Consider the following 25,213-nt stretch of genomic DNA (forward strand, 5'->3'; position numbering starts at 1 on the left):
ACGAAGTCTTGAGCATGGAATAAATAAAAGCATTGCCCTGACGCGGACTGGCTAGTTGTTCATGCTCTACACCTTAACTCAAGTGACTGCACCTAACTGCTTCCAGTTGTCTGCTAACTAACACCTCGTCCTCCACCCTCTTCACAGTCTCTGCAGTAAACCATAGAGAAGGACTTCCAAAGCACTGGATTATACTATTCCACAAATCAAAGTTTCCATGATGCCTTGTGTGTCATACCCACAACCACTGAAGGAAAGCATGTGTGTGGCCATCTTTTCTGAGGACTGGGAACGGAAGTCTCTCTGGGTCACAGAGTTGCAGCGTGGCCCAGTCTAAGTGCATGTCTTGGAGCTTCAGTTTAGTGGTTTCCATTACACTGGGTCGCATCCCAGCTGACAGGTGGCATCATTGTTATAGTGACCGAACGCACGTTGCTCTAAAGGCATCGGAGGACACCAGGAAGTAGAAGCCAGCTAGAAGCAAAAGCAGTGCTGCTGTATTGCAAGCTATGGAACATGTAGACTGGGTTGAGAGAGCAAAGCAGTCCTTTGCAAGGGGCTGCTTGCCTGGGCCATAGGATTCCATTTGTTGTCTAAGGGTAAGATCTTCCTTCTAGCAAAACAGAAGCAGACAAAAGCACAGCAGCTGGCTTTGAAGTGGCGATGCAGGGACTGAAGAATTCCTCCCTGATGGCTCTGGTTCCCACTTCATGCCCCAGATCTTTTCAGTAGGAAAACAGATTTCTGTTGGACTCTTGTCTTTGAGGAACACTTTACTTTCTAACTGCAGTTGGGGTTAAATGGAGAATAAGAGATACCTCGTTTTATAATTTATGAATGGACGTGCTGCTAGAAGTCGGCTTTTGCCTCCTATATTGTAAAAAGTTAGGAGTATGATTCACATGAAGTGCACATCTTTTGAGCACTCAGTTCTGAGAGTTTGGACAATTTCCTACGTTTGGATGGATAGTCATCACCCAAAGTAAAACACAGACCCATCATGCAGGGAGCTCATTTTCGGCCATTTCCTTGTGCGTCCCTTGCACGAGGAAGCACTTTCAGAGATCTGTCAGGGAGGGCTGCCTATTCTCGGATTTTCCGTGACTGAAATCAGAGAGCACACACTTTCTGCCTGGCCTTGGGCTCAGCATGCGTCTTTATGTAAATCAGTGTTGTATCCGTCGTTGATGCCTCGCTGGAAACGAGTGGAATCCATTCCCCAGATGGCTCACAACTTGTGTATTCTCTCTCCTGCCGACCAGAGTGTGTTGTTACTGTGAGTAAGGCTGATGTGTGAAGTCTCACACCACTCTGTCTGAGGGCATAGCGTTTCACTGCTTTTGAGTGGAATGGGTTCGTGTTTCAAAGCAAGCAGCAGGGTCCGTCAAGGGGATTATAACATGTGATGGCCCCAGTAACAATGTATGGAAGTTCCAGGTGCCCACCACCTTCACCACCTTCTGTCACTAAGGTCTGTTCAGTCTTGACACTACCACATGGGAAGTGATAGATCACTGCCGTTGTAAATGGACCGACCTCGTGGCTATTGATGTGGATAATATTTTTATATGCTTTGCTGACTATTTTACATCTACCTTTATAAAGAGCTTTTTTTATTCTGTCAGTGTTTGTTTTTTGAGACAGATGTTGCCATGTCGCCAAGGCTAGCCCTAAACTGAAAATCATCCACCTCAGACTACATGCTGGGATTACAGCAGTGTAACCACCACATCCAGCTGGTGGATCATCTTCAGGTTATATATTTGTAAGTCTCCTTAATATGTTTGAATATGAATTCTCTATGAGACAATCTACTGAAATAGTCAAAACCATAACTTTAGGTCTGTTCCTTGCCTGGAAATACAGGAAACCAGAGTGAAACTAATAACAAGGCATGAGGAGGGGCTGGGCCTGCCCTTTTATTTCAGTTTCAACGTTTGCTTTGTTTCTATGAAATTGATCCTGCAAATGGGTCTTTCTGTCACAAGAGGATTCCAGATGGGTCCCAAAGCCAGGAATCTCTGTACAAGCTGGTGTTGGGGTCAGAAGACAGTTTCAGGTGGGAAAAAGAGGCTCAGGGGTCTGGCACCTTGGGACTACGTCCTAAGCCAAAGGTAAAATCTATCGTTACCTGTGTTCAGTGTTTAAACACTCTGCCTCCTCTCTTCTCACCCCTCCACACTCTTCTATTGACAAAGGCAGGCTGACGCTGAAGGCCACTGTGTGGCCTGAACGAGGAGGGCTGCCAGAGCCAGCTGTTGAACATCTGACTTCAGGGGCTACTTCCCCGACCTATAGCTCTTCAGCTGCCAACTGATTCATTCCTTTTCCTAGTTTCCTGAAACACAGTTAGCCAGAGTGCTCAGTCTGACCTGTATGTATTCAACATTTCCTGGGGATAGTCTCTTTCAGGAGTATTTTATGTCCTCAAGGAACATTCTTTTACTGGTTTCTTTTCCACTTCTTTCTAGGGTCCACGGTTGGCTTTCAACAGGGGCTCATTTTGTCCTTTGGCTCCTAATTTCACCTTACCTTACTGCTAACGAGCAAGGTTACTTTCCAGCTGTACATTACACTCTTCTGTAGTTTCTTGCTGGTCCTGAGAGTGAGCTCAGCCCCACCATCACCTGGGTACCACAGCTCAGCCCCATCATCACTTGGGTACCACAGCTCTGAAATGCCCTTGTCAGCCTCCCAATCTACTCAAGTAAGTTCCTGATCACTCTTCAGAACACACCCTACACCACAAAAGCTTCACAATCTGCCAGGCACAGAGAATCACCCCAAAACGTGGGGTGGTAAAGGTAGGAGTGGGGGTGCATCTGCTCTCAAAAAAAAAAAAAAAAGACTGAGAAGTAGAGCCTGCACTGAAAATGAACTTGGTGATTTAACTAAATTTGGAGAGGATTTGGCTAAGCTTGAAGTAGAGCCTGAACCAAACAAAACAGAGGAGATAGAAGGCTCCCAAGTGCACCCAGCTTTTAGCCGGCCTGTTTTGTTGTTTTCTTCCACTCAATTAGCTCCTCATCAACTCCCAGATTGCTTAGCGACCCCAGTGGCCCTGTCTTCTTCACTCGCTTGATTCAGAGTTTTCAGATATGATAACTAAGTCCAGTGTGTGGCTGAAGAACGAGGCCCTTCTCAAAAAGCCTGAAGAATGATGGCCTCTTTGAGAGATATTTTGGAATGAATATTGTTCTAAAAATTGTCTGTTCTAGAGATACCCAGAAGGGAATTAGATAAATAGCTAAAACTTCATTTTTTAAAGAGAAGATAAGAAGTGAGAGAAGCCCAAGACTTTCCGACCAGAATCGAGTCACCAAGATTAATATTGTGCTGCTAAACAGCTGGTGGACAGGAGTTATTCTGTTTCCATACAGTCCTCAGGCTCCTCCCATGCTCAGTCTTCTGATGTGTTTAGGTTTGGAGAACTTGTTAACCCAAGTATTTTATTCTGCACCTGTCTAAATAAAAAAAATTATCTTCCTCTTTTCTTCTCTTCTTTTTCTTTACTCCTTTTCTTTAAAAAGTAATCATAAATTAATGTGATGGTTTGAATGAGAATGGTCCCCATAGGCTCATATATTTAAATGCTTGGTTCTCAGTACATGGGACTGTTTGGGAAGGATTGGGAGGTATGGCCTTGTTGAAGGAGGTGTGTCACTGGGGGTGGGCGCTAAGGCTTCCAAAAGCCCAGGCTATTCCCAGTTAGCTCTCTCTGTCTGATGCCTGTGGATCAGGATACAGGTCCTCAGCTACTGCTCTATTGCCAAGAGCCTGCCTCCCTGCTGTCCACCATGCTCCCCACTCTGAAGGTCACAGATTCACCCTCTAAAACTGTATTACTTTCTCACACAAGTTGCCTTGGTTATGGCATCCTGGCACAGCAACAGAAAAGTAACTAAGAAAATCAGGGGTTTTGTGTTTGTTTGTTTTGGGTTTTTTTACTTGAATTTTAAAAATCAATATGTTCTTTGACTAGGTCAATAAATAATTGTTTATGGCCTTGTGTAAATACTAGGCCTAATTTACCACTGTAAAATAGTATGCTTACCTTTTTACAGTAGGGCATTTTGTAGGCCAATGGAAAATACTTAGTTTTCAATTTTTTCATTTTAAGAAATGTCAAGTCTCCCAAGGTGTTTTTTTCCAACATATATTCGTTGCTCATTCTTTACCTGGCAGAGCGTGAGAGCTGGGCATCCTTTTGTCCTGGGGAAGCCACATTCCTAGCTGCAGAGTGTGTGTCTGTCTGGTGCTACTGCATTTTTACTGGGGCACAAAGGCACACAGCATTGAACCTTGATGAGATCATCTGAGCTCCAGACCTAAGCGTCCATCAGGGATCTCTGATAATCTACTGAAAACCATGGCTCTTGGGAAGTTGTACGTATAAACGAATGCTAAAGAGGGTTTTTGAATTTTTATTTTCATTTATTCTTTTGAAGGAAGATGTTAGGGGAACTTCCCGATGATTCTGATATGAGCTTAACAAAAACTTTAGAGGCAACTCTTAAATAAATGTTTTGAAGGAGGCTGACTTTACTGTATTCATTACGTGACCCCTTCTCATAAGTATGCTTAGAAAATGCCACCAAGAAGAAAAACTTTAAAATATGTCCTCAAATAGATCTTATTGGGAGGAGTTAGTCAGTATTCAATCCTTTGTAGTTTCGCAGTGTAGCAAGGGAAGAAGAGATGAAGCTAAGCGGGGCAATGAGGTCCTTAGGTGGCATGGCCCACTGTGGCCATGGAGGGTTACTGCTGTGTCCCTGGAGAGGTGTGCCCACTGAGCACCACAGAGTCCTGATGACTAAGGCCAACGTTTCAAACATCTACAAGCTTGACAGTGACATGAAAATTAAAGGCTCTCTATTTTCATAAGTTGTAGGACTATGCAAGCAAAAAACAAACAAACAAAAAACAAAAACGGAAAGAAGAAAAACAAAGAAAGAGAAAGAGAGGGAAGCTATCACGTAAGTTAGAAAAAGAAAGTTAGTATATTAAAAGCGCCTAGCTCAGGGAAGAGAAATAGCAACACAAAGCTAGATAAGTTAGGGCACGAGGTCATTGAAAGTCCCCACCTTCCATGATACACTGGGAGATGCCAGTGTTAAGCAGGACATGTTCTCACCATGGGCTAGCTCGAGTCCCTTTCTCAGAGGGCAGTGAAGAGCAGTGACACTCAGAGGTCACGCTTCTCTAGAAGGAACTGGGAATGCATCTCACACAGACGAGAGATCTCTGGGTTTCCAGATACAGGAGAGAACCGTGATGGACATACTCAAATATTTTCAAGAATTTGAAATGAAACAGTTCCCCCTATTTTCTAATTTTCTCAGGAGACAGTCAAGAACAAAAGTAAAAATGGTCAGAGATTTCGATTCAGTAAAACAACGAAATCCTGATTTTTCTTCCTTCTCCTCAATCCTCTTTTTCTGAGATCTGGAGATTTTCTAGCTGAGATGGGAAGACACCCTTAAGGATGCCAAATTCTGGCCCCTGGTTGGCCTTCTTATCGGATATAAACTCATGAGAAAAATCCTGTTTGCAGCCTGGCTGGACCAGGTGTTGCCCATTCTGTATCTCTACATACTGTGCCTCCCTATCATAGACTCAGCATGCTGATGATTCTGTCCATGTGTTTCTCTAACTTGCCCCCTCAATGTTCTGATAAATGTCCACTGAGCTGAATTTCTATGCAGGAGAATAGCCAAGAGAACAATCACATTCCAACCTAAGACATAAACATGTATACATTGAATTATCTGAGAAGTCAAGATCAACAGTAAGGTACAGCCAGCTTTCCTTTCTTTGGGCAGAAGCTTCCTCTTGTAATTAAACCTTCCCAGGTTCTGCCTGATTCCCACTCATCCTCATAAAAACCTGATAACTTGAGAGTTGGTGGCTCTATTTCTTATTAGGGTTAATAATAGTTCATATAACTTTCAAGTTCATTAAGCAAGCTTTGCAATTGTAGACTGAGAGATATTTTGAAAGACTCTATCTGTGGTCCATACTTTCACAAAATTACTTATTTAGAGTCTATATTTTTGGTGCTATTTTGAGTACTCCTCCAAGCTGTGCATGCTCCCCTTAAGGAAGGCCACAGTCTGATCAGAGGATAAGTCTCCCTCTATAAACGTGCATCTATACACATTATCTGCACACATATTTTATCAGGCCGGTGAGAAGTCTGCCACATTCCTCCAGAGTCTCACCAGCAGATTGGTGATCACGAGGCAGTTGGCAGATTGGTACAGAGCAGGAGAGGGCTTCTTAGAGAAGGCAGCAGCCACACTCAACCCCGAGAGGCTGCCCGTGGCACAGCTGTTCATTGTTGTCAGTGTTCTTCAAGTTATTGCTCTTTTCGTGCCCCCATTAAATGAATGTATCTATCGTCTAGTTTACACGAAAGCAACCCTGCACGGAGACACATGGCTTAGCAGATTCCCTGCAAAAAAATGCTGTTTGGAGAAAATACAAATCATGAAAGCAAAAAAGCACTGAACTTTCTGTCAGCTACATTATGGGCTAAAGAGACAATGACAATCAAATCAGATCTGTTAAACAAGCAAAACATAATTGGAAACTTTCAGAAGACTACTTGAAATCTGAAATCACAGCACCTCATGAAAAAGTTAAACCTCATCCAAGGTTACTATAGAGTTTTGGGATTACTAGCCAATTACTGAAAATTTTTATAATTAAAAAACTACTCTGTGTGTGTGTGTGTGTGTGTGTGTGTGTGTGTGTATAGAGGGGGGGCTATACCTTCAAAAACATTTTATTGAAAATGTGAATAATCAAAAAAAAAACTGAGACCACTGGCCTATTTCTATTTCTAAACACATTTATTTCTGATTATTCTAGTTGTAGAAAGCTTAGAAATGCAAGAAAATATCAAAGATAAAATAATTTCTCCAAGTCCTTGCCACCATGAAATACACATTATTAGCCCTTGTCTTCTGCTCTCTCCTGTCACGATGAATTCATATGAATGCCTTTCACAGAGGGGTGGAGTCTATAGACTTCATAGGGCTGCACTCTGGGTCTGGAGACAAGCTGCCCAAGAAGGTATGTCAGGAATGCAGCCACATCCTGGTACCGAGCCTAATAAACCTGGGACTAGTTTCACTTCCATGGTGAACACATTATGATCTCATTCCAGGTGATAATGTGAAAGCCACATGTGCCGCCATGACTGAGCAGAAAGAGGCAGGGCAGCAGTGTGTGCTTTCCGAATGTTTGCGTTAATTAGAGCATCTCAGCCATCAGTGTGATATGGCTGAGGAGTAATGCTTAGATGGCCCAGATGTCAGGGTAGTGGACCTGCTCCACTTCCAGTAATCCCTAGAAACTTGGACTGTGTCCACCAAATGCCTTCCTTTAGGAACAAAACCAGAGCTGCACTGTCCCGGCTTGTGTCAGTTCTGACGTGGCTCTTTTCACAGAAACCACCCTCAGTTTCACACTCTGAAGCTTCTCCAGGAATGAGTTCCTATCCCCATACTGAGGCACAGTTGGTACTTGAGACCATCTCATCGCCCTTAAAAATCCCTTATGACCATCCGACTTGAGGCAGAGCTTCCCATAGGTCTGCAGGATTTTCATTTCTATCTAGGATTGGATGCAGCAGCTCCCTCCAGCTTTCTACCTGCTCCCAGGTGGGGCCAGACCATCTGATGCAGCAGCATCCTCCAGTTTTCTACCTGCTCCCAGGTGGGGACCAGACCCTCTGAAACTTGATGTCATATTTCATGTCAATAGATGCAAAACCAAACTACTATTTTTATCCCTTTCATTTTATCAGCCCCTCATGCTATTTGCCCACCATATACCAAGTGTTTTAAGGTGCTGTTCCATACTAGGGGAAGGGATCTTGTATGTAGAATAGCTAAAGAATGCAGATTCTATAAATGAAATAAAAACCCCTCTGCCAACATTTGAGTTATTCCTAACTTTAATGTATTTGACTTGCATTTCTTTAAAAGGTTATTCTCTACATATGCTACGGATTGTCTTTCTTCTTGGAGCTGCAGACTTCACGGCTACTGTGTGACGTCTACTAATGCCCGGCCTGCGTGCATCAGCTAAGGCGGCTGCCTAACTTGAAAACCTTCGCTCATGGAACCAGGGAGCCCTGTGACATTCCTTTAAGAACCCCACACCCAGCCGTGCAGTCCTTTTGGAACCAAGCAAGATGTAATGAACAGTGACAAAAAGCTGCCCAGTGCAGCGGCCCACACCAGGAAGTGAGCAGAGGGGCTCTGCTCAGCAGTCAAGATGGAGGGGACTCGTGGGACGTGAGTCCTGTGAGTGCTAAAGTGACGTCTAATACACAATCCCTCTGATTTCTTCACGCTACCTACCACTCTGCAGATGCAGCAGTGGCCTCGGCCGTCATCCTCCCCGCCCCTCCCTTCCCGTCTTCTCTCCTGCTTCCCCATACCTCGATGGTGTACTGCTCGAAGATTCGCAGCTGCAGGAAGATGTCCAGCTTGATCTTCCGCTCGTGAAACAGTTCTTCCATCTGCACCTGAGCATCATCCAGCTGCTGGAGGACAGACTCGATATGGCTGATAGAGCTCGTGTGGGACGTCTTGTTGTTGGACACAGCTGAGTCCCTGTGGCAGAGCACGGGAAGAAGAGAGAGAGGGGGCCTTGCTGTGTTAAAAGTGATGGAGGAGCAGGGTGGTTCTCCGCACCTGGGCAAAGGGGATGCGAATCAGGTTAGTCTTTTAACAGACTCTCAGAGGGCCACTGTGGCCTGACACCATCTTCTTAGCAGGAAAACCAGAGATGAATGAATTCAGCCTTTTTGGAATTCATACTTTTATTTCCAAGATTCGCTGCTCTCCTATCCTCAAAGGGATAGAAGGAAATAAACTGAGAGAAAGGTCATAAAACATCAGAAAAATAGAATGACTCCATATACATGGCTAGTCTAAGATACAGCTTTAACACACATACACACACGCACACACGCACACAACAGAAAACATAAAGGTAGACAAAGGAATTTGAAAAGCAAAACCAAAAACCTTCCTATTTCTACCTCACAGGACTGTCCAAATAAAATGGCATTATGGATACCAAAATTATCCGCCTACTTCACAATACTGTGCTTACACTGTGGGCTGATGTTCTGAAACAGACTTCAAGCCACAGTTAGGGAAGCATAGGATCTAAAGCCTGTAAACACGGTTTAGGTTCCTGTGCTGACCTATCTAGGCTGCTGGCCTTGGGAAATCACCAACCCCAACCTCTTTTGACAAACGGACTTCATCTCTCCCTCCTCACCCTACATTTTTGCCACGAAGTAGGCAGTTGTGTGAACTGTGGCCAGGCACAAGCAATGAGTCTGAAAGGGCACAAGGAAGTGTCAAGGGTTTCCCTAGGGCGTGGTCAATCTGGGAGGTAAGGCTAGATCACACGGGCTGGGACAAGGATTTCAGAGAGGATGAGTTTTGATTTGGCAGAAGGGAGGAGACTGTTCCCTCAGGGGCCCCTATAAAAGAAGTAGGGATACGAGACGAGACACATTGCAGAGTGGAACCAGGTTACAAAGAGATGGACTTGTTCAGGAAAATGACTTTGGAGGTGGTGAGACCACCAAAGAGACACTTAAAGTTATGGAGCTTATGAAACGTAAATTCTGTAGAACCCAGAATCCAGAACTTTAAAATGTGAAATGAATTCGCACACATTTACTGTGTGACGCTTTGTTTCTTACGCAGCGCAGAAGGTGGATGGACAAAGGAGAAAGCCACAGTGTAAAATTCTCTCCGTAGAGGTCCTGAAGGCCAGGCACTTTTAGTTTGGGCGAGTCTCAGAAGCAGCAGGGCCTGAGGACACGCTATCTGTTCCTGAAGCTCCTAAGGGCTCTTAATGTCAAGTAGCTCTTCCTATGCCACTCAGAGCGGTCCTAGGCCGACCTCCTTTCCTGCTCTTGGTGCATCAGAGCCAGAAACGGGCACAGTTTCTGTCTCCACTACTGTGTAAATACTCCAGTCATAAAAAGAACGTGAGGTGTGGCTAACAATGTTCACCGTGTATTTGCCGAACGTCTTGCTATTGGGAGGATCAGGCTGTTCTCTCAGACACTCCCTCATGCAGTCTTCGGAAGGAAGACACGGATTCCTACCCTGATGTACAGCAATTGCACGGCGTCATACTAGGAATCACAGAGATGATCCACAGCTGCCTCAGAACTCTAAGGAAGCGTGTCAGAAACACGGAAGACACAGAGAAGCCATGCTCCCGAGGTAGATGAGAGACTCTGCCTGTGTACTCTGAGCCCCACTCATGTCATACTCTTTGAAAGTTCTGGTGTCAGGGCGGGAAGGATAAGACAGAGTCAGGCAGTGGACAAACGGATGTTACTGGGCTAAGCGAGAGTCAGGCCAGTGGATAAATGTGGCTGTCACTGGTGCTCTTGGACACGTGTATATGGTACTTGCTAAAAAAAATCCATCAACTTAAACATTGTGGAGCCATCACCACTCACATTGTGGCCTCCACTACCACTGTGCAGCCTTCAGCCCTAGGGCACTGTATAAGACTAGCAGTTGGCAAGAACGTGTGGCTTTTGCAGGCTCAGCCCTACAGAATAAATCCAGCCAGCCAGTTTGTGAAGTGTTTCAAAAAGAAGACAAAACCATCATAGAATCCTACAGCTGGCAGAGTCCAGAGTACGTGCCTTAATTATACAAACGAGGCAGCCGAGACTCAGCAGGCTAAGTGACTGCCCACTAGTTAGACTTTTCGTTAAAAGCGAATGACAGTAGAGTTTCCTAGGTAGGCAGACAAAACCGCCATGCATTATATATTCATGAAGGTGAACTGGGGGGAAGGCAAAGAGGCTTGTTAGTATGCAATAGGAAAATTTAGTACATCTCGTGTGCATGTTTAGAATAGAAATGATTAATTTCCAACAGGAAAAAAAACTTGCCAGGGCCTCCTAAAGGTAATTTTTCATTGTTTATTTAATTGGACAATTGGTATGGGGGAAAAGCTTTCTCCAGTTGAAGTAATACCCTCAGGCCTGAGGGCTGGCCTGGGACTTGTTGATGAGATTATTTCTGTCTATAGCTGGCAGAGGTCCCAGCACTTGGCGATTTGGGGGCAGGAACAAGTCCCTGAGGGCAGGCATCATTAGCACCATCAAACCTTATTTATGCAGCACCTGGGCATGGGACTGGTTGCTGAGGGCTCGCCTAAGGCTTAGTGACAGTTTATCTGAGGAGTCAGTGTCCTTGACAGGGACAGAAACTAGACATTGGTGCCAACAGAAAACAATCAGTGATGCGGGCAATTCCAGACAAACACTCAGCTTTCAACAGGGTTTTCCTGTTGTACTCATTTCTGTGTGCTAAAGTTGACAACGAGGGAGTTTCATTATCTAGACAGTAAGGGACCCTGAGAAGGTCATAGTGGACCTTCCCTCCATCCTTAGGAATCCAAAGCAAAGCGATGAGGCTACAGAATTCAGAGCGCAGCCCAAGATCAAAGGATAGATGTGAGGAGCAGAGGAGGCCCTGAGTGTGTGAAGGCCTGAGTGGGTGTGTGTTGTTGGCATGAGCTGGCCATATCAAGGACCATAGCCTCAAACCTGCGGGAAAATGGCAAGGCCTCCCCACACCCTACAAGATTAGGCTCAAAGGGATGGTATTCTCTGGTCTGTGTGGACGGTGAAAATAAGTGCACAAAATGTCCACTGTAGATTTCTCCCCTTGGATATTTATGGTCTGGAGTCTGCTCCCTGATAGAGGCTGCTGCTACTGAGATTAACTAAACCTCTTTGATTCAGGTGTATACCATAAACCCTGCCTCCTTGTTTAGCTGCCTGGAAGAACCCCACTTCTAAGTTGAACCATATAAAATAAACACACTGAGCTTCCAGAGCGGCTGCTGAGACATCTCCATCAAAGACCCTAGTTCACTCGACCCCAGATCCTTTTCTTCGTGCCCTTCATTCTCCATCCCTGGAGCTGGATAACACTGCATTTACTAATGTGTATCTCTCTGCGTGGCCAAATATGTCATTATTCTTAATGAAAATGCCATTCTTTTTATCGATTGCTGAATATCATCAAATAATACTCCAAAGCATTAGAACTTTCTTTGAACTCTTCGGTCTAAACTCAAGCTGGATGAGGTAAAAGCATCTGTATGTCTTGCAGACAAAGCAATGGAAGCTCACACAAAGACCACAAAACAGGCGGTGGTGGAGTCAAGACAAAGACAGAACTTATCTTGTATCTAGCCCGAGGTATTTCCCACCGGAAATCACTGCCCATGCTGACCTGGCCTCGGTGGGCTCCCCCAGGGAGGGAGGCGCTGACCTGAGCTGCTGTATCAGGTCTTCGCCCTCCTTGATGACATTGAGAGTGGCATCCAGGGTGGCGGTCTGCTGCTGCTGGAACTGCTTGATCAGTTCCTGGACCGCATCCACAGAGTCTGCACAGACATCCTCCAACATCTCCTTCTGCAGGTCTTCCATCCATGTCCACAGCTGTGTGGGAGAGAGCAGAGACTCTACTCAGGGCTGAAGAGAGAGGTCATCCGGGGCGAGAGCACTGAAAACTGGAGAGGAGTCACATCCTAGACCAGGAGCCGCTGTCATCATCAGCATACCTATGGGCCAGAGTGTGTTTCTACACTGATACTCCGTACCCATTCTTGAGTATTGATACTGCCTAAGGATGGGAAAACCAAATATTTCAGGGAAATCTGCAAGTCTGTTTGAGCAAACCAATAATTACTCATCTTTGAGAGACCAGGATGGACAGGAGACTGGAGTAGATGAACATTTTATCTTTTAGAAAAGAGCAAGTGGATGGTTCTGCACACTTCCTCCAGGCATCTAGAGACTTGCTTCCTGGAAATTGATCAAGATATTGTATAGAAATTGATCATATTGCAAATATGCAAAAGGATGCCACCTGATAAGAGCCAAGTAGAGATGAAGTGTAGCCTAACTCTTGTTCTTTTTACCATTGCTAGTTTATTTGGAAAGTTGGTAGTAAAGGTGCAGCTTCTCTACATTTCAGTGAGTGTGTAAGACATTTCCACCTTCTACTCAAGATGGTGAGATGGGGTCAAGATGACATGAGCGGACAGACAACTTTAAAGAAGCCAAACCTAGTGTTTTGAATAAATGAGCCCAGAAGCAATGAAGGATCAGAGGAATTACTGAGAACTTATTCATTAATTGCTTGCTCACCTAGCAAAATGTGTTTTTTATTTCTAGACCTCTGGATCTAATGGAGCTGTATCATGGCCCATTGCTCCCTACTTGAATACATGGCCCCTGCTCTGTCCATTCTTTCTCCTAGAACACATATGGTTCTAAACTAAAATTGCTATACACAATGGGATGGGACTAATTTGGGAATCTCTGGGACCTCATTAAGATAGAGAGGTTAAGAGAGCCCTTTAGTGGTGAACGTAGGTCAACCTTAGTAGTTTAACCAGTGAAGCCAGAAATGGTCGGCCAGAGATGCTGTCCTTCATGATTATCAGGGTGCCAAAGAAAAGGGCAACCAAGAAAAGCTGGAGGGAAGGGGATAGCCAAGGAAGAAAAATGGGGAGGGGTGGGGTGACAATAGTGGTAATAAGGTTTGTGGATGAGTGGTTTACATTCCCCCTTCTCCCTGCTGATTGGCTGTTGGGTTGGTTGCATGTGGTGATCTTTCGGGATGCTGAAAGGTAGCATCATCTCCACAGGCAAGCTTCACCCTTAGCCACTTGGAAGGGATTGTTTGATTCTCTTTGTTCTGTTTATTTTCTGACACTAGCTTTAGTTTCTTACATAACTACCATGCCAGTTTGGTAGCTGTGATGGCAGATGACCTTGTTTCGCTCTTGAAACCATCATCCTTTCTGAAGACTCAACTGATGTAGTTGGAGTCCGGGGAAGGCAGGTCAACAACATGCACATATGTGTTTGTGATGTATGGGTTTCTATGAGAAACAAAGGATGCATAGACTGATTTCACAAGAAAAGACACAAAATGAAGTGGGCATTTAATATAGCTGTCTAATTAAGAACTGATATCGTTACTCTGGTCATATTTAACTTAATACTCACATTCTTATTAAAAAAATCTAAAAAATGATACTTTGCATGCCCAGAGATGACAGTACTCCCATGGAAACACAACAAGGAAAGAGAATTCTGTCTGGACAGTCTCTGCAGACAGATGACCTGGACTCCGAGGCCTTGTCTCAGGATATAGGCTAGGACATTTCTTCCTTCCCAGCTCTCTAGACCAGCAATCTGCCTGTTGCCCACGTGGCCTAAGACAAAGGAGATACTCAAAGATTTGTATAATCTGTGCTGATCTCTGGGTGTATAAGAAGGACCCAAGCATATTCCTGTCATCTCTCTTTATCAAGTAGTTCTTCTCTTTAAGTGACTATTAAAAATGTGATCTGATATAGATGCAATACTCATAAAGTTCTCAAAAATAAAATTAAATTAAGCAAAATTAATAATAAAAGTTGTGATTTTTAAGGGGTATCACAAGTGCAAAGTGCTTGCTAATAGGATTATTCATGGTTGCAAATCAAAAACAGAAATAGATACTAAGGATTTATTTTATAATTTATGTGTGTGCCCATGTTTCTGTGAATGTGGATGTGCATACAGGTGCCCACAAAGGCTAGAAAAAGTTGTCTGATCTCTTAGAGCTGGAGCCACCCAATATGGGTGCTGAGAATCAAACTTGGGGTCTCTGAAAGAGCAACATGTCCTCTTAACTACCGAGACATCTTTCCAGTCTACAAGCATAATTCTTAAGAATCAAGCACAATGCCTTAAACTTCTTGATAGCCTTTATTATATGTGATCAAAATTGTGGTCATACTGGAGGGTTATATAATAATCTTTGGCCATGTAGGTTCTCAAATGGCCACGTAATACTTTATTACACTGGTTGCACTATGATTTGTTCAGCCAATCGTGCAATGTGAAACATTTATGTATTCTCTAATTATTCAAGACTGAATAACACTGTAATGAAATGAGCAGATGATGTTAGTCATCAGAATCCTGTGCTTGAAATAATTCACACAATAAGGCCAATAGGGTCTTTAAAAAACCCTTTAATCTGAGGAGGAAATGAGACTGAATGTTATCTTTTTCATATCCCCTATTTCCTCTCTGATCCTAATTAGAGTAAACCTTTTGATGTGGGAAGCAGACAGAGGTAAAATTATGAACTTTGGTCTGCAGAGTCATAGGGAATCTAAGGTTAAGGTGGACATTCAGTTCTCACACAGAAATCTTCCATAACTGGAGTTTCTATTCCATAAAGCTTATATCCCATGATAGCATTCTATTATATGTCAGCACTAGGGCAAACCTTTACAAATGATTGGAGGAAGAAAGGGAGAAAAGGGGGAAGTAAGCTGGAAAGAGCTGGTCTTAGCAAAGCAGAGGGGACCTGCAACAGCACCAGGGCTGCTCAGGGCCCCAGAGCAAAGCTGAGCAGGTGTTCCTTCAGTAACTACAATTCACAGAAGGAGGGAAGGAGGGGACAGCCGTGACAAGCCAGGACTCTCTAAGAAATTAGTATACGAGTAGATGTTTGTCTTAGAGACAAGCAGGAGTCAAGGGTGAATGGCCTGGCACCAAGGAAGGGGCTTACTTACAAGATTTGTGAGGTGGCCAGTCTTGAGAGGTGTAAATCAGCCTGGAGGATCAAACTCCAGGAGTCCTTCATCAGAACAGGGGAGCTTGTGCCCACCTATCCACCCACAATGCACGCTGCCTGCTAGGCAGGTCCTTAGGAAAGCTCCTGCTGGAGGTTCAGGTTCCTCACCCTGCCCCCTTTATTTTTATTGTCCAGAGAGACGAAATCAAAAAACTGGGGTGAATGAAAATGCGTGTGGCAGTATGGGTGTCCCTCTCTTCCCCTCTCTCTCCCATTTCCTTGTTTTTGGTGAGACCACTAGGATCCTGTTGTCAAAGAATGCTAGCAGGTCTACATTTCTCAGTCATGACCTACTTCCTCATCAAGACCCTGTAAAGGAGGAGGAGAATGAGGAGGAGGAAGAACAGAGGAGAGGTGGAGACAAGGAAGAAAAAGACAGCTACAGACAGTAGTTACAAAAGCAAGCAACGAACAGGTTTGCACATTAATTCATAAATCTGAAATCCAAAATGCCGTGAAGATGCCAAATCTCTCACGCTGTTATTTCAGATTGTGGTATCTGTTATGTTGAACAGGAGTTCAAAAGGTGCTTGAAGCCTCAGCTGTTCTACTGAGACACTCTATAACCTTAGACAAGTCTCTTCCTTAACATTCCTCATTTGAGATTATGGCTAATAAAAATCTATGAGTTATCACGAAGATTACACAAGGTGATGTATTTGGCTAGTAGCAGGTATTTAACCACACCAGAGCCCAGTACACATTTACAATGTTTGTACTTACAATGAGACAAACCTTAGATGAGGAAAATCACCTATACTACTTCAGGCTTACTTATTATTATTAATTATTATTATCAACATCTAATGGGGAAGAGAAAAATGAAACAAACAGAAGGAGAATTTGGACTTATGGTAGAACTTAGAGCACCAAGTCTGTTTAAATTATTTCATAAAGAAGGGAATCTAGGGCTGGGGACACAAGAGACCTGCACAAGTTCAAGAAGCTTCCTAAGAGAGGATCTGGAGCAGAATCCCAGTCTTCTGATTCCACTTACAGAAGCCAGGCCATGCAGCTAGATAGCGCTCCCAAGATGAGGTTGCCGTGGGGGTGGTGGTGGGGGCGGATATCACTGCCATGGGAACTGGTGGCAGACAGCCTCCAAACAGGCCACAACCCTGCTCTGGAGGAGTGTGACTCTCCTCATCCACTCTCCAATGCTTTACCCAAAGGCCCTTAATGAGGAGGGCATCCTCATGCCTTTGATTTCTGAGACTGTCATTGAGAGTCAAGCAAGCTGACAGGCAGGCAGGAAGCCCCGGATTAGAGTTAATCCCCTTGCTTTACAGACACTCATCTGAAAGTGACTGTGGGCCCCGTGGAGATGAAGCAGAGCCACCTTCAGTGAGCTCACCCAGCCTTGATCTACCCGGAGAATCTCAGTTTAGAAAACATTATCTTTGCATGCTTTCCCCTGATAGGCACTGCAACGACCCACGATGGTTCTGACAAGTGTCAGAAGAGCCCGTGGATTCCTGTTGGCTTCTTAACGCGCTTCCCAAACCAAAAAAAAAAAAAAAAAAAAAATCAACTTAATTAAGTAGGGTTACTTTTCTTCCTGAGCAGCAATCAAACCTTAATTAATGCCCTATTAAAATGAATTCCTAGGGGAACATAAACAAGAGTTCCTCTGCCAAGGATGCTACCACACGAGATGCTAAATGGACCTCCTTCCTGTCCACTTACTCAGTGGCAGAGTGCCCCTTGGTAATCAGAAATGGAAAGCAATCACAGGCTTGCCACCTCCTCCTCCTAGGGGACCTCCACCCTGCCAAGCACTTTGCAGGCCCCCCACCCCAACCACTCCCCTCTCCTTTCTCCATGTGATGAATGATTTTGTCTTAGGTTTATCCAGATGATGCGAAGGACATCTCAGTCCCACTTCCCTTACTGCCCATCATCTCTGTTCCAGACAATGGAAACATCAATTTTAATACCCGCCTCCCTGACCGTGAGCCACAGACCCTATTGCGAAGACTCAACGTTTTAAAGGATCTGTAAAACAGAGCTAGAGAGATGGCTTGGTGGGTGGAAGTGTTTGCTTCCAAGCCTGATAACCTGAGTTTGAGCCCAGGACCCACGTGAGGATGAAAAGAGTCAACTGGGGCAGGATGACCCCTGACCTCCACAGTTATGCAATGGTACACACAGGATTCTATTCCCCCCAATAACTGTAATGACATTTTTATTTTAAGAAACCTGTAATGTCAGAATAGAATATACTTGCAAAGTCGAAATGCTCCTTGCTGGTAGCAAGACACCTGATCAAAGTACCGTAATTGATTTCTGACAGGAAGAAGCAACAAAGAGAAACAGGTTATATGGTAGGACATTTTTGTTCTTATAGCTCCTCTTTCACCTCCTATTTCTATACCAAAGGTTTTGAAATTCCTTGAGCTGTGGGCAGAACGTTCCAGTTTAAGTCCCTAAAACCACCTGCCTCTATTGCTCTTCCTCCTCTAGAGAGGATGGGAGAGGTTTTGATAGTGACCTAAAAGCAGGTTATCAGACATAGAGTGCTTAAAGGCTGCTATCCCATAGCCCCTTAGGACACTGGGTAGGAGCACAGTCCACTTTCCCAGGAAGCCCAACTAACCCACCCACCCAGGGGGCAGCACAGCTTCTCACCCCTTACCTCTTTGGTGTGTGTGTGGAAGGAGACTGACATGTCCAGGAGAAGCTTCCGCTGCTCCACCCTGCGCACGAAGTCTTGGATGCGCACCTCCAAGTGTCGGGCTGCCTTGTAGATCTCCTCCGGATCACATTCCCCAGTCTGAGCCAGCTGCTCCGCCGCTTCTAGGAGCTTGTCCGCATTGGTGTATGTATTCTGCCAGCAACAACAGTGAGGCAAAGTCAACTTGCAGCCAGGGAAGAAGCTTCGCGCCTTCTCACAGCCCACCCTGGGACTCCCAGAAGAGTGGGCACAGAGGGCGGAGGGAGGCGCTGAGCCGACAGCTCCCCGATCTGGCACCACTCTGAGTGCGCGGAGCTGGCACCTTGCCTCCTAGCAGGCAAGGAGTGGGCTGCTACACACAGCGGGCACTGGTTAGGAGCCTTGCCTGCATCTGGGATGTCTCAGAGGTGCAGCGTTCCTAGAGATAAGAAGGGAGGCCTGTGAGAACCCCCATACCCCTTTTGCTCCCAATTCCCCTCACAGAGCCCCTTCATGGTCCTCACATCTCAGGCTGCTTTTGCCAGAGTCGGAAATAGCACATCCACAAGGATGCTCTGTGCTTCTGTATGAGAGCCATGAAAACACCAACTAGGAGGCTTGCTTTGCCCCCGCCCCCAGCTCCCCACCACTCTGCTGTTTATCTTTGGGAAAAGAACTAGCTCCTTGGAAGGAAGGGAAGCAGGCCACAGGCAGGGGGAGGAAATATAGATTAGCTCCTATGCTCCGGTGAAGGGTGCATGCTTGCCGGCTGCTTAGCAAGGGAATCTGCTGGACTTGACTATCATGAGCTACTGTGCCCCATGCACACACGGGTGCACTCATGCCTCCAACACTGTCTGTACACAGGGTGGTATTCTCACAAGCATTTCAAAAGACAAGCCACTTGCAATTATTGCTCATCACGATGGCAGCCAGAGCTTTAAAAGTAGTTATTACACTGTGTGTCATGAACACAACTCTTCCTCATTGGTTTACTCTTAATACAATTCTGACATCCAGTCTGTGACTCTGACTCACATAAATTTACCCATCTCCCCCAGGTCGGCACACTGCCCTATGACCAGGAACTGGTGCTGACTGGCTATGGGGACCTAGAAGCAGAAGTCACCAGCAAATACAAGGTGAGTCGAGATTCAAAAGAGGCGACAGCCAAAACTGTACAGAACTGGTTTTGACTTCCCTGGGAATCTGAGTGTCAAGGGATGAATTATGGCCTAGAAATTAACGCCAAAGATGACCCTCAGAAGGCTACTGACCCAGCTTCTCTGTTGCTGAAAACACGAAGCTGGTGATTAGGAATTCCCAGAGAGGTCCCAAGACATTCTTAAGAAATACTGTTGGGGCAGCAATGGCCCAAGGCAAGCGTTGTCCTAATGTCAGCCAGATAGGGTTCAAAGGAAAAATCATCTGTGCCAGCTAGGCAATTCATGAAAAAGCAACAACAAATAGACTAGCTTAATGTAAAGAGAGGGGTTTTTCCCCATCCCAAACCTAAAGAGTGTTCACTCTAGACAGCAAATGAAAGAAGCTGTTCAGAGCCATTGGAGAAAGGCAGAGATGAGGAGGAGAGGTAAGGGAGGCCTCTGAGGTAGTGGACCAAGTCTAAAAAAAAAAAGGAGTTTCTTAGGGTGTTGGACACAATATTCAGTCCAATAGACCTATATATTTCTTGAGGAAGATTTTTTTTCAAGAATTCTCAAATTCCTGCCTTGAACCCTAGAGAATCTCAGAAGTACAAAGAAACTGGAGGTTAGAACTCTATATTTAATCCACTAAATAATATTTTGTTGCAAAGCTCACAAAATAAATGTGGTTTCTTTTTTGCTTGTTTGTTGTTTTTGTTTTGTTTGGTTTTGATTTTCAGTGAGGATTTCTCTGTGTAGCTCTGGCTGTCCTGGAACTAGCTCTTGTAGACCAGGCTGGTCTCGAACTCACAGAGATCCGCCTGACTCTGCCCCCCGAGTGCTGGAATTAAAGACATGAGCCACCACTGCCTGGCTGAAATAAGTGTGTTTATAAGTTGGATTTAAAACCAATAAAGCCGGGCGGTGGTGGCGCACGCCTTTAATCCCAGCACTCGGGAGGCAGAGGCAGGCGGATCTCTGTGAGTTCGAGACCAGCCTGGTCTACAAGAGCTAGTTCCAGGACAGGCTCCAAAGCCACAGAGAAACCCTGTCTCGAAAAACCAAAAAATAAAATAAAATAAAATAAAAAATAAAACCAATAAGATGGGGAGAAGCAAAGTGGAAGTGCCTGTTTCATGTAGGGTGCCCAGTGCATCCTTATTTGCAAAAGGTTTTACTGGTTTTAGCACAGCCAGTCCTGGTTCCCAGAAACCCTCTAATTCTGGGGAAAAATTGGCCAGCTGGTCACTTTACTACTAGCAGCATTACAAGCATCCTAGGAGGACAGAAGCATACTTCATTCTAGGAGAATAAAGTCACCGTGGAGAGAAACAGCACATAAACGAGGCAGCAACATAACAGATAACTAGGGACTGACGTTTCTTTTTTATTAATATTGATTTTTTATTGAGCTCTACATTTTTCTCTGCTCCCCTCCCTGCCTCTCCTCTCCCCTTCAACCCTCCTCCAAGGTCCCCATGCTCCCAATTTACTTGGGAGATCTTGTCTTTTTCTACTTCGCATATAGATTAGATCTATGTATGTCTCTCTTAGTGTCTGCATTGTTGTCTAAGTTCTCTGGAATTGTGATTTGTGGGCTGGTTTTCTTTGCTTTTTGTTTAAAAAGCACTTACGAATGAGTACATGTGATAATTGTCTTTCTGTGTCTGGGTTACCTCACTCAAAATGATGTTTTCTAGCTCTATCCATTTGCCTGCAAAATTCAAGCTGTTATTTTTTCTGCTGTGTAGTACTCCATTGTGTAAATGTACCACATTTTCCTTATCCATTCTTCTGTCGAGGGGCATTTAGGTTGTTCCCAGGTTCTGGCTATGACAAACAATGCTGCTATGAACATAGTTGAGCACATGTCTTTGTGGCACGATTTAGCATCCTTTGGATATATACCCCAAAGTGGTATTGCTGGGTCTTGGTTGTTCCCTAATTTTCTGAGAAATTACCATACTGACATCCAAAGGAGCTGGACCAGCTTGCATTCCCACCAGCAATGCAGAAGTGTTCCCTTTCCCCCACAACCTCTCCAGCACAAGTTGTCATCAGTGTTTTTGACCTTGGCCATTCTTACAGGTGTAAGATAGAATCTCAGAGTTGTTTTGATTTGCATTTCTCGGATGACTAAGGATGTGTCTTTCAGCCATTTTAGATTCCTCTGTTGAGAGTTCTCTGTTTAGGCCTATACTTCATTTTTTTTTATTGGATTATGTGCTCTTTTGCTGACCAATTTCTTGAGTTCTTTGTATATTTTGGAAATCAGACCTCTGTCTGATGGAGGGAGAGGGGCTGAAGTTTCTTGACAAGGTACAGGTGCTAAGACGAAAATGACGATCAAGTAAGGATAAGAATGGCTAGGGTAAGTAGGTATTTTCACCTTGCCAAGAACTATTAAAATCTTACACATAGTTCTCCTTTAGTTCTCATGATAGCTTGGGAATTGATTCACTCTTTTCTCATGTGAATAAACTATAGAGAATTGCTGGTTAAGGGTACACAGCTTCAAAACGGTAGAACCAGCATTACCCTGCCCTGTCTTTCCCACAGTAGAGGCAGGCGTCTATGGATAGGTTATGGTTTGTCAAAAGAGGAGACGGAAGGTCCAGAAACAAGACACTTTCTTCGTGCCTAGGGGACTGTATGTTTATCCTGTACCACAGCCATTATCACACAGTAAAGGAACCATGCGTGTCCAGGCCACCTTGTATTGTCATATGAACCCTGTAAAGGAGGGTTCTATATCTTATTCATCTTCACCACCCCTAGGCCAGACACTAGGTCTGGTCCACAGCGAATATCTATCTACTAATTGTTTATGGAGTAGACAAGAATAGAGGTGTGTGAGTGTAGAATTGCCCAGAGAGCCGAGTCAACCTAACTAAAATCGGCTGGGTCTGTGCCTAACCTTCTCCCCAACTATTACCTGAAAGAGCTTCTCAAATTCAATCCAGCAGATCTCCTGCCTACTTAAAAGTGTTTAGTGGTTTCCCAACCCCTCGGGACAGATGCCTTAGCACGGCATGTGGGGCCTTTCTTCATCCGACCCTGGTTTTCCCCTTCTGCGTTAATGCACATCACCCTCCTATAAACTAGATAAGCTAGATAAATAGTTAATGCACATCACCCTCCTATAAACTAGATAAACTGCTTGCCTTTCCAAAACCGCTGGCAATGACTAGCTTGTGTGTGGTAGCATCTATTTCTTCAGGTCAAGATTCACTTCCTTTATGTTCAGCGAGTCCGGTTTTATCCCAGGCTTTTTCAGATGAGGACTACTGAGAACTCAAGAACAATGGCAATGGGTTTTTGATCCTACTGCACGTACTGGCTTTGTGGGAGCCTAGGCAGTTTGGATGCTCACCTTACTAGACCTGGATGGAGGTGGGTGGTCCTTGGACTTCCCACAAGGCAGGGAACCCTGATTGCTCTTCTGGCTGACGAGGGAGGGGGACTTGATTGGGGGAGGGGGAGGGAAATGGGAGGCGGTGGCGGGGAAGAGATAGAAATCTTTAATAAATAAATAAATAAATTAAAAAAATAAAAAAAATCTTTTTCAGATAAAAAAAAGATTCACGTCCTTTGTTTTTCTACATGACTGACTCTCACTCCCCTCTTAACACCCTGCCACAGCAGCACTTCCTCTAGGAAGTCCTCTCTTATACCTTCTGTTTTTTCTGGAGGCTGACTTATGAGTCCTTTTCTGGGTTTCTGAAAAAGTGATCTATACCATCCCTCACTCCCATGGTACCTGCCATATTCTCCCCTGCTTAGGTCCAGATGATGTCTTCCATTTTTTTTTATTACTTAGCACCAGCAAAGTGTTCCATAAACATTACTGAATAAATTAATCAATCAATCAATCAATCCCCACTAATTCTAATATTCTACTCTGATCTCCATAAATTATCTGATATACGACTTTACGTGTTAAAACCCATGTTTTGTTGTTCATTCCCAACTAGCTGATCCTATCACTTGGTTCATTCTTGAAATAAGAACCTGTTTAGAAGATATCAATTGAAATATTACCAAAGACATACACTGACCCGAAATCGGGACAAGTATTGACAAGAGACTTAAGCTTACCTTCTCATCAAGTCAACAATGGGTACTGCCCCAGGCCAGACTTGACCTCACTCTGACATAACTGTTGGCATGTATCAGTGCCCCAGTCTTAGAACCATGCCTTGGCCTTGAGCCCTTGCCTATGTTTCCCACCTGGCATGCCAAAAAGACATTCAGGGTTGGGATTTTGATCTCTTAGCTGTTAGGTCTTTCATAGAGGGCTTCTGGTAGCCCCTGAGCCACAGACTTGGGTCATTCAGTTGGTTACAGGCTCTTTTATTGCTCCCACTTCCTCTCTGTATCAGACAGGTAAAATAGTCTCCATAATTTAGCTCTTAAATCTACGTTCGGCTCACTCCTAGAGTCTTGCCTCATTACCTTTTTGTTTGCTCCCTAGGGATGCAATGAAGCATTCTAGGCAATTTATCCACAACTACAGGAACTCCAGCAGCACAGACATTGCTTCCGATTTCTTGGGACAGAGCAGATACGCCTTTTAAAAGCAAGGGGTGGAAGAGATACTAGATGAAAACCTGTGTGTAATTAAGAGTCAGTTTCCTTGGTAATACAGAACTAGTTCTTTGGGAGGAGAAGGTACGAGGCCTAGAAGGAATTCTTTTTATTCAAAAGTACTAGTACAGCCGGGCGGTGGTGGCACACGCCTTTAATCCCAGCACTCGGGAGGCAGAGGCAGGTGGATCTCTGTGAGTTCGAGACCAGCCTGGTCTACAAGAGCTAGTTCCAGGACAGGCTCCAAAGCCACAGAGAAACCCTGTCTCGAAAAACCAAAAAAAAAAAAAAAAAAAAGTACTAGTACATCCTGGAACGCAGGCCAGGTGGAGGACCAGTAAGGGACACCTCCCTGACACTTCATGACTATTGGCCCCACAGCTGGAACCAACATGATTTGAAGGACAATACGCAAAAAAGTATATGCACTGAGGTGAAAGAAGCCACGGAAATATGGGTATTGGAGAGCAGACTTGTTGATAAGTTTGATTATGAACTGTAACAATCAAGATCATGCCCCAAACCTTACACTGGGATAGCGCTTTACAGATGAAAATAAAATCTGCTCCTTCTTTACCCTTTCTGGATAGATCAATCTCTGCACATGAAGCTCCTGAGGCTAAAAATGAGACCACCAAAAGGGACTGGACAATGGTACCCAGGATTCACACAGGGCTAGACATAGTCTCTGTTCCCACCACTCAGTCCTAAACCCTCTGGACTCACAGTAGTACTCAGTAGGTCTTGCTTTGAACAGGTAAACTTACACACTGCTTTGGTCTTGCTTATCAAATTTTAAGGCTTAAAAGGATCAAACTTTTCCCAAGCCACTTAACTTCCCAGAGAACTTAAGAGATTTATAAAACTAAAAATACTCAGCAAAGGCCAAGGCAAATTTCGCACTGTCTAGCATAGAAAAGAAAAAGAAAAAAGTCTGTAGGACTACAAAAAACAATGTGGAAAACAACCCATGTGAAGAGAAAAATACATCACTCAAAACAGACACAGAATTTACATATGTTAGAAATAGTAGACAATGACAAATAAAAATAATCCGCTGTCCACGCATTTCACATATCCAGAACATAGAAGACAAGACAGAGCAC

General features: G+C 44.5%; 1 protein-coding gene across 13 annotated transcripts in view; it reads right to left on the reverse strand.

Annotated features, from left to right (window-relative positions):
- The window catches only part of LOC121461681 (kalirin), a 463,010-nt gene that overhangs the window by 136,910 nt on the left and 300,887 nt on the right, over nt 1–25,213 (reverse strand). For 10 of the 13 annotated variants that reach the window (XM_041672803.1, XM_041672804.1, XM_041672802.1 and 7 more), the window contains exons 11-13: nt 18,358–18,549; nt 12,309–12,517; nt 8,453–8,627 (exon numbers count right to left, since the gene is read on the reverse strand). In XM_041672803.1, the coding sequence (XP_041528737.1) occupies nt 8,453–8,627; nt 12,309–12,517; nt 18,358–18,549 (576 nt within the window). The remainder of the gene's footprint in view (nt 1–8,452; nt 8,628–12,308; nt 12,518–18,357; nt 18,550–25,213) is intronic. The other 3 variants (XM_041672807.1, XM_041672815.1, XM_041672816.1) reach the window with 1 other exon arrangement.

The sequence above is a fragment of the Microtus oregoni genome, unplaced genomic scaffold, assembly GCF_018167655.1.
Source record: "Microtus oregoni isolate MIOR12 unplaced genomic scaffold, Mior012 000023F_ref0000262, whole genome shotgun sequence".
Taxonomy (NCBI): Eukaryota; Metazoa; Chordata; class Mammalia; order Rodentia; family Cricetidae; genus Microtus; species Microtus oregoni.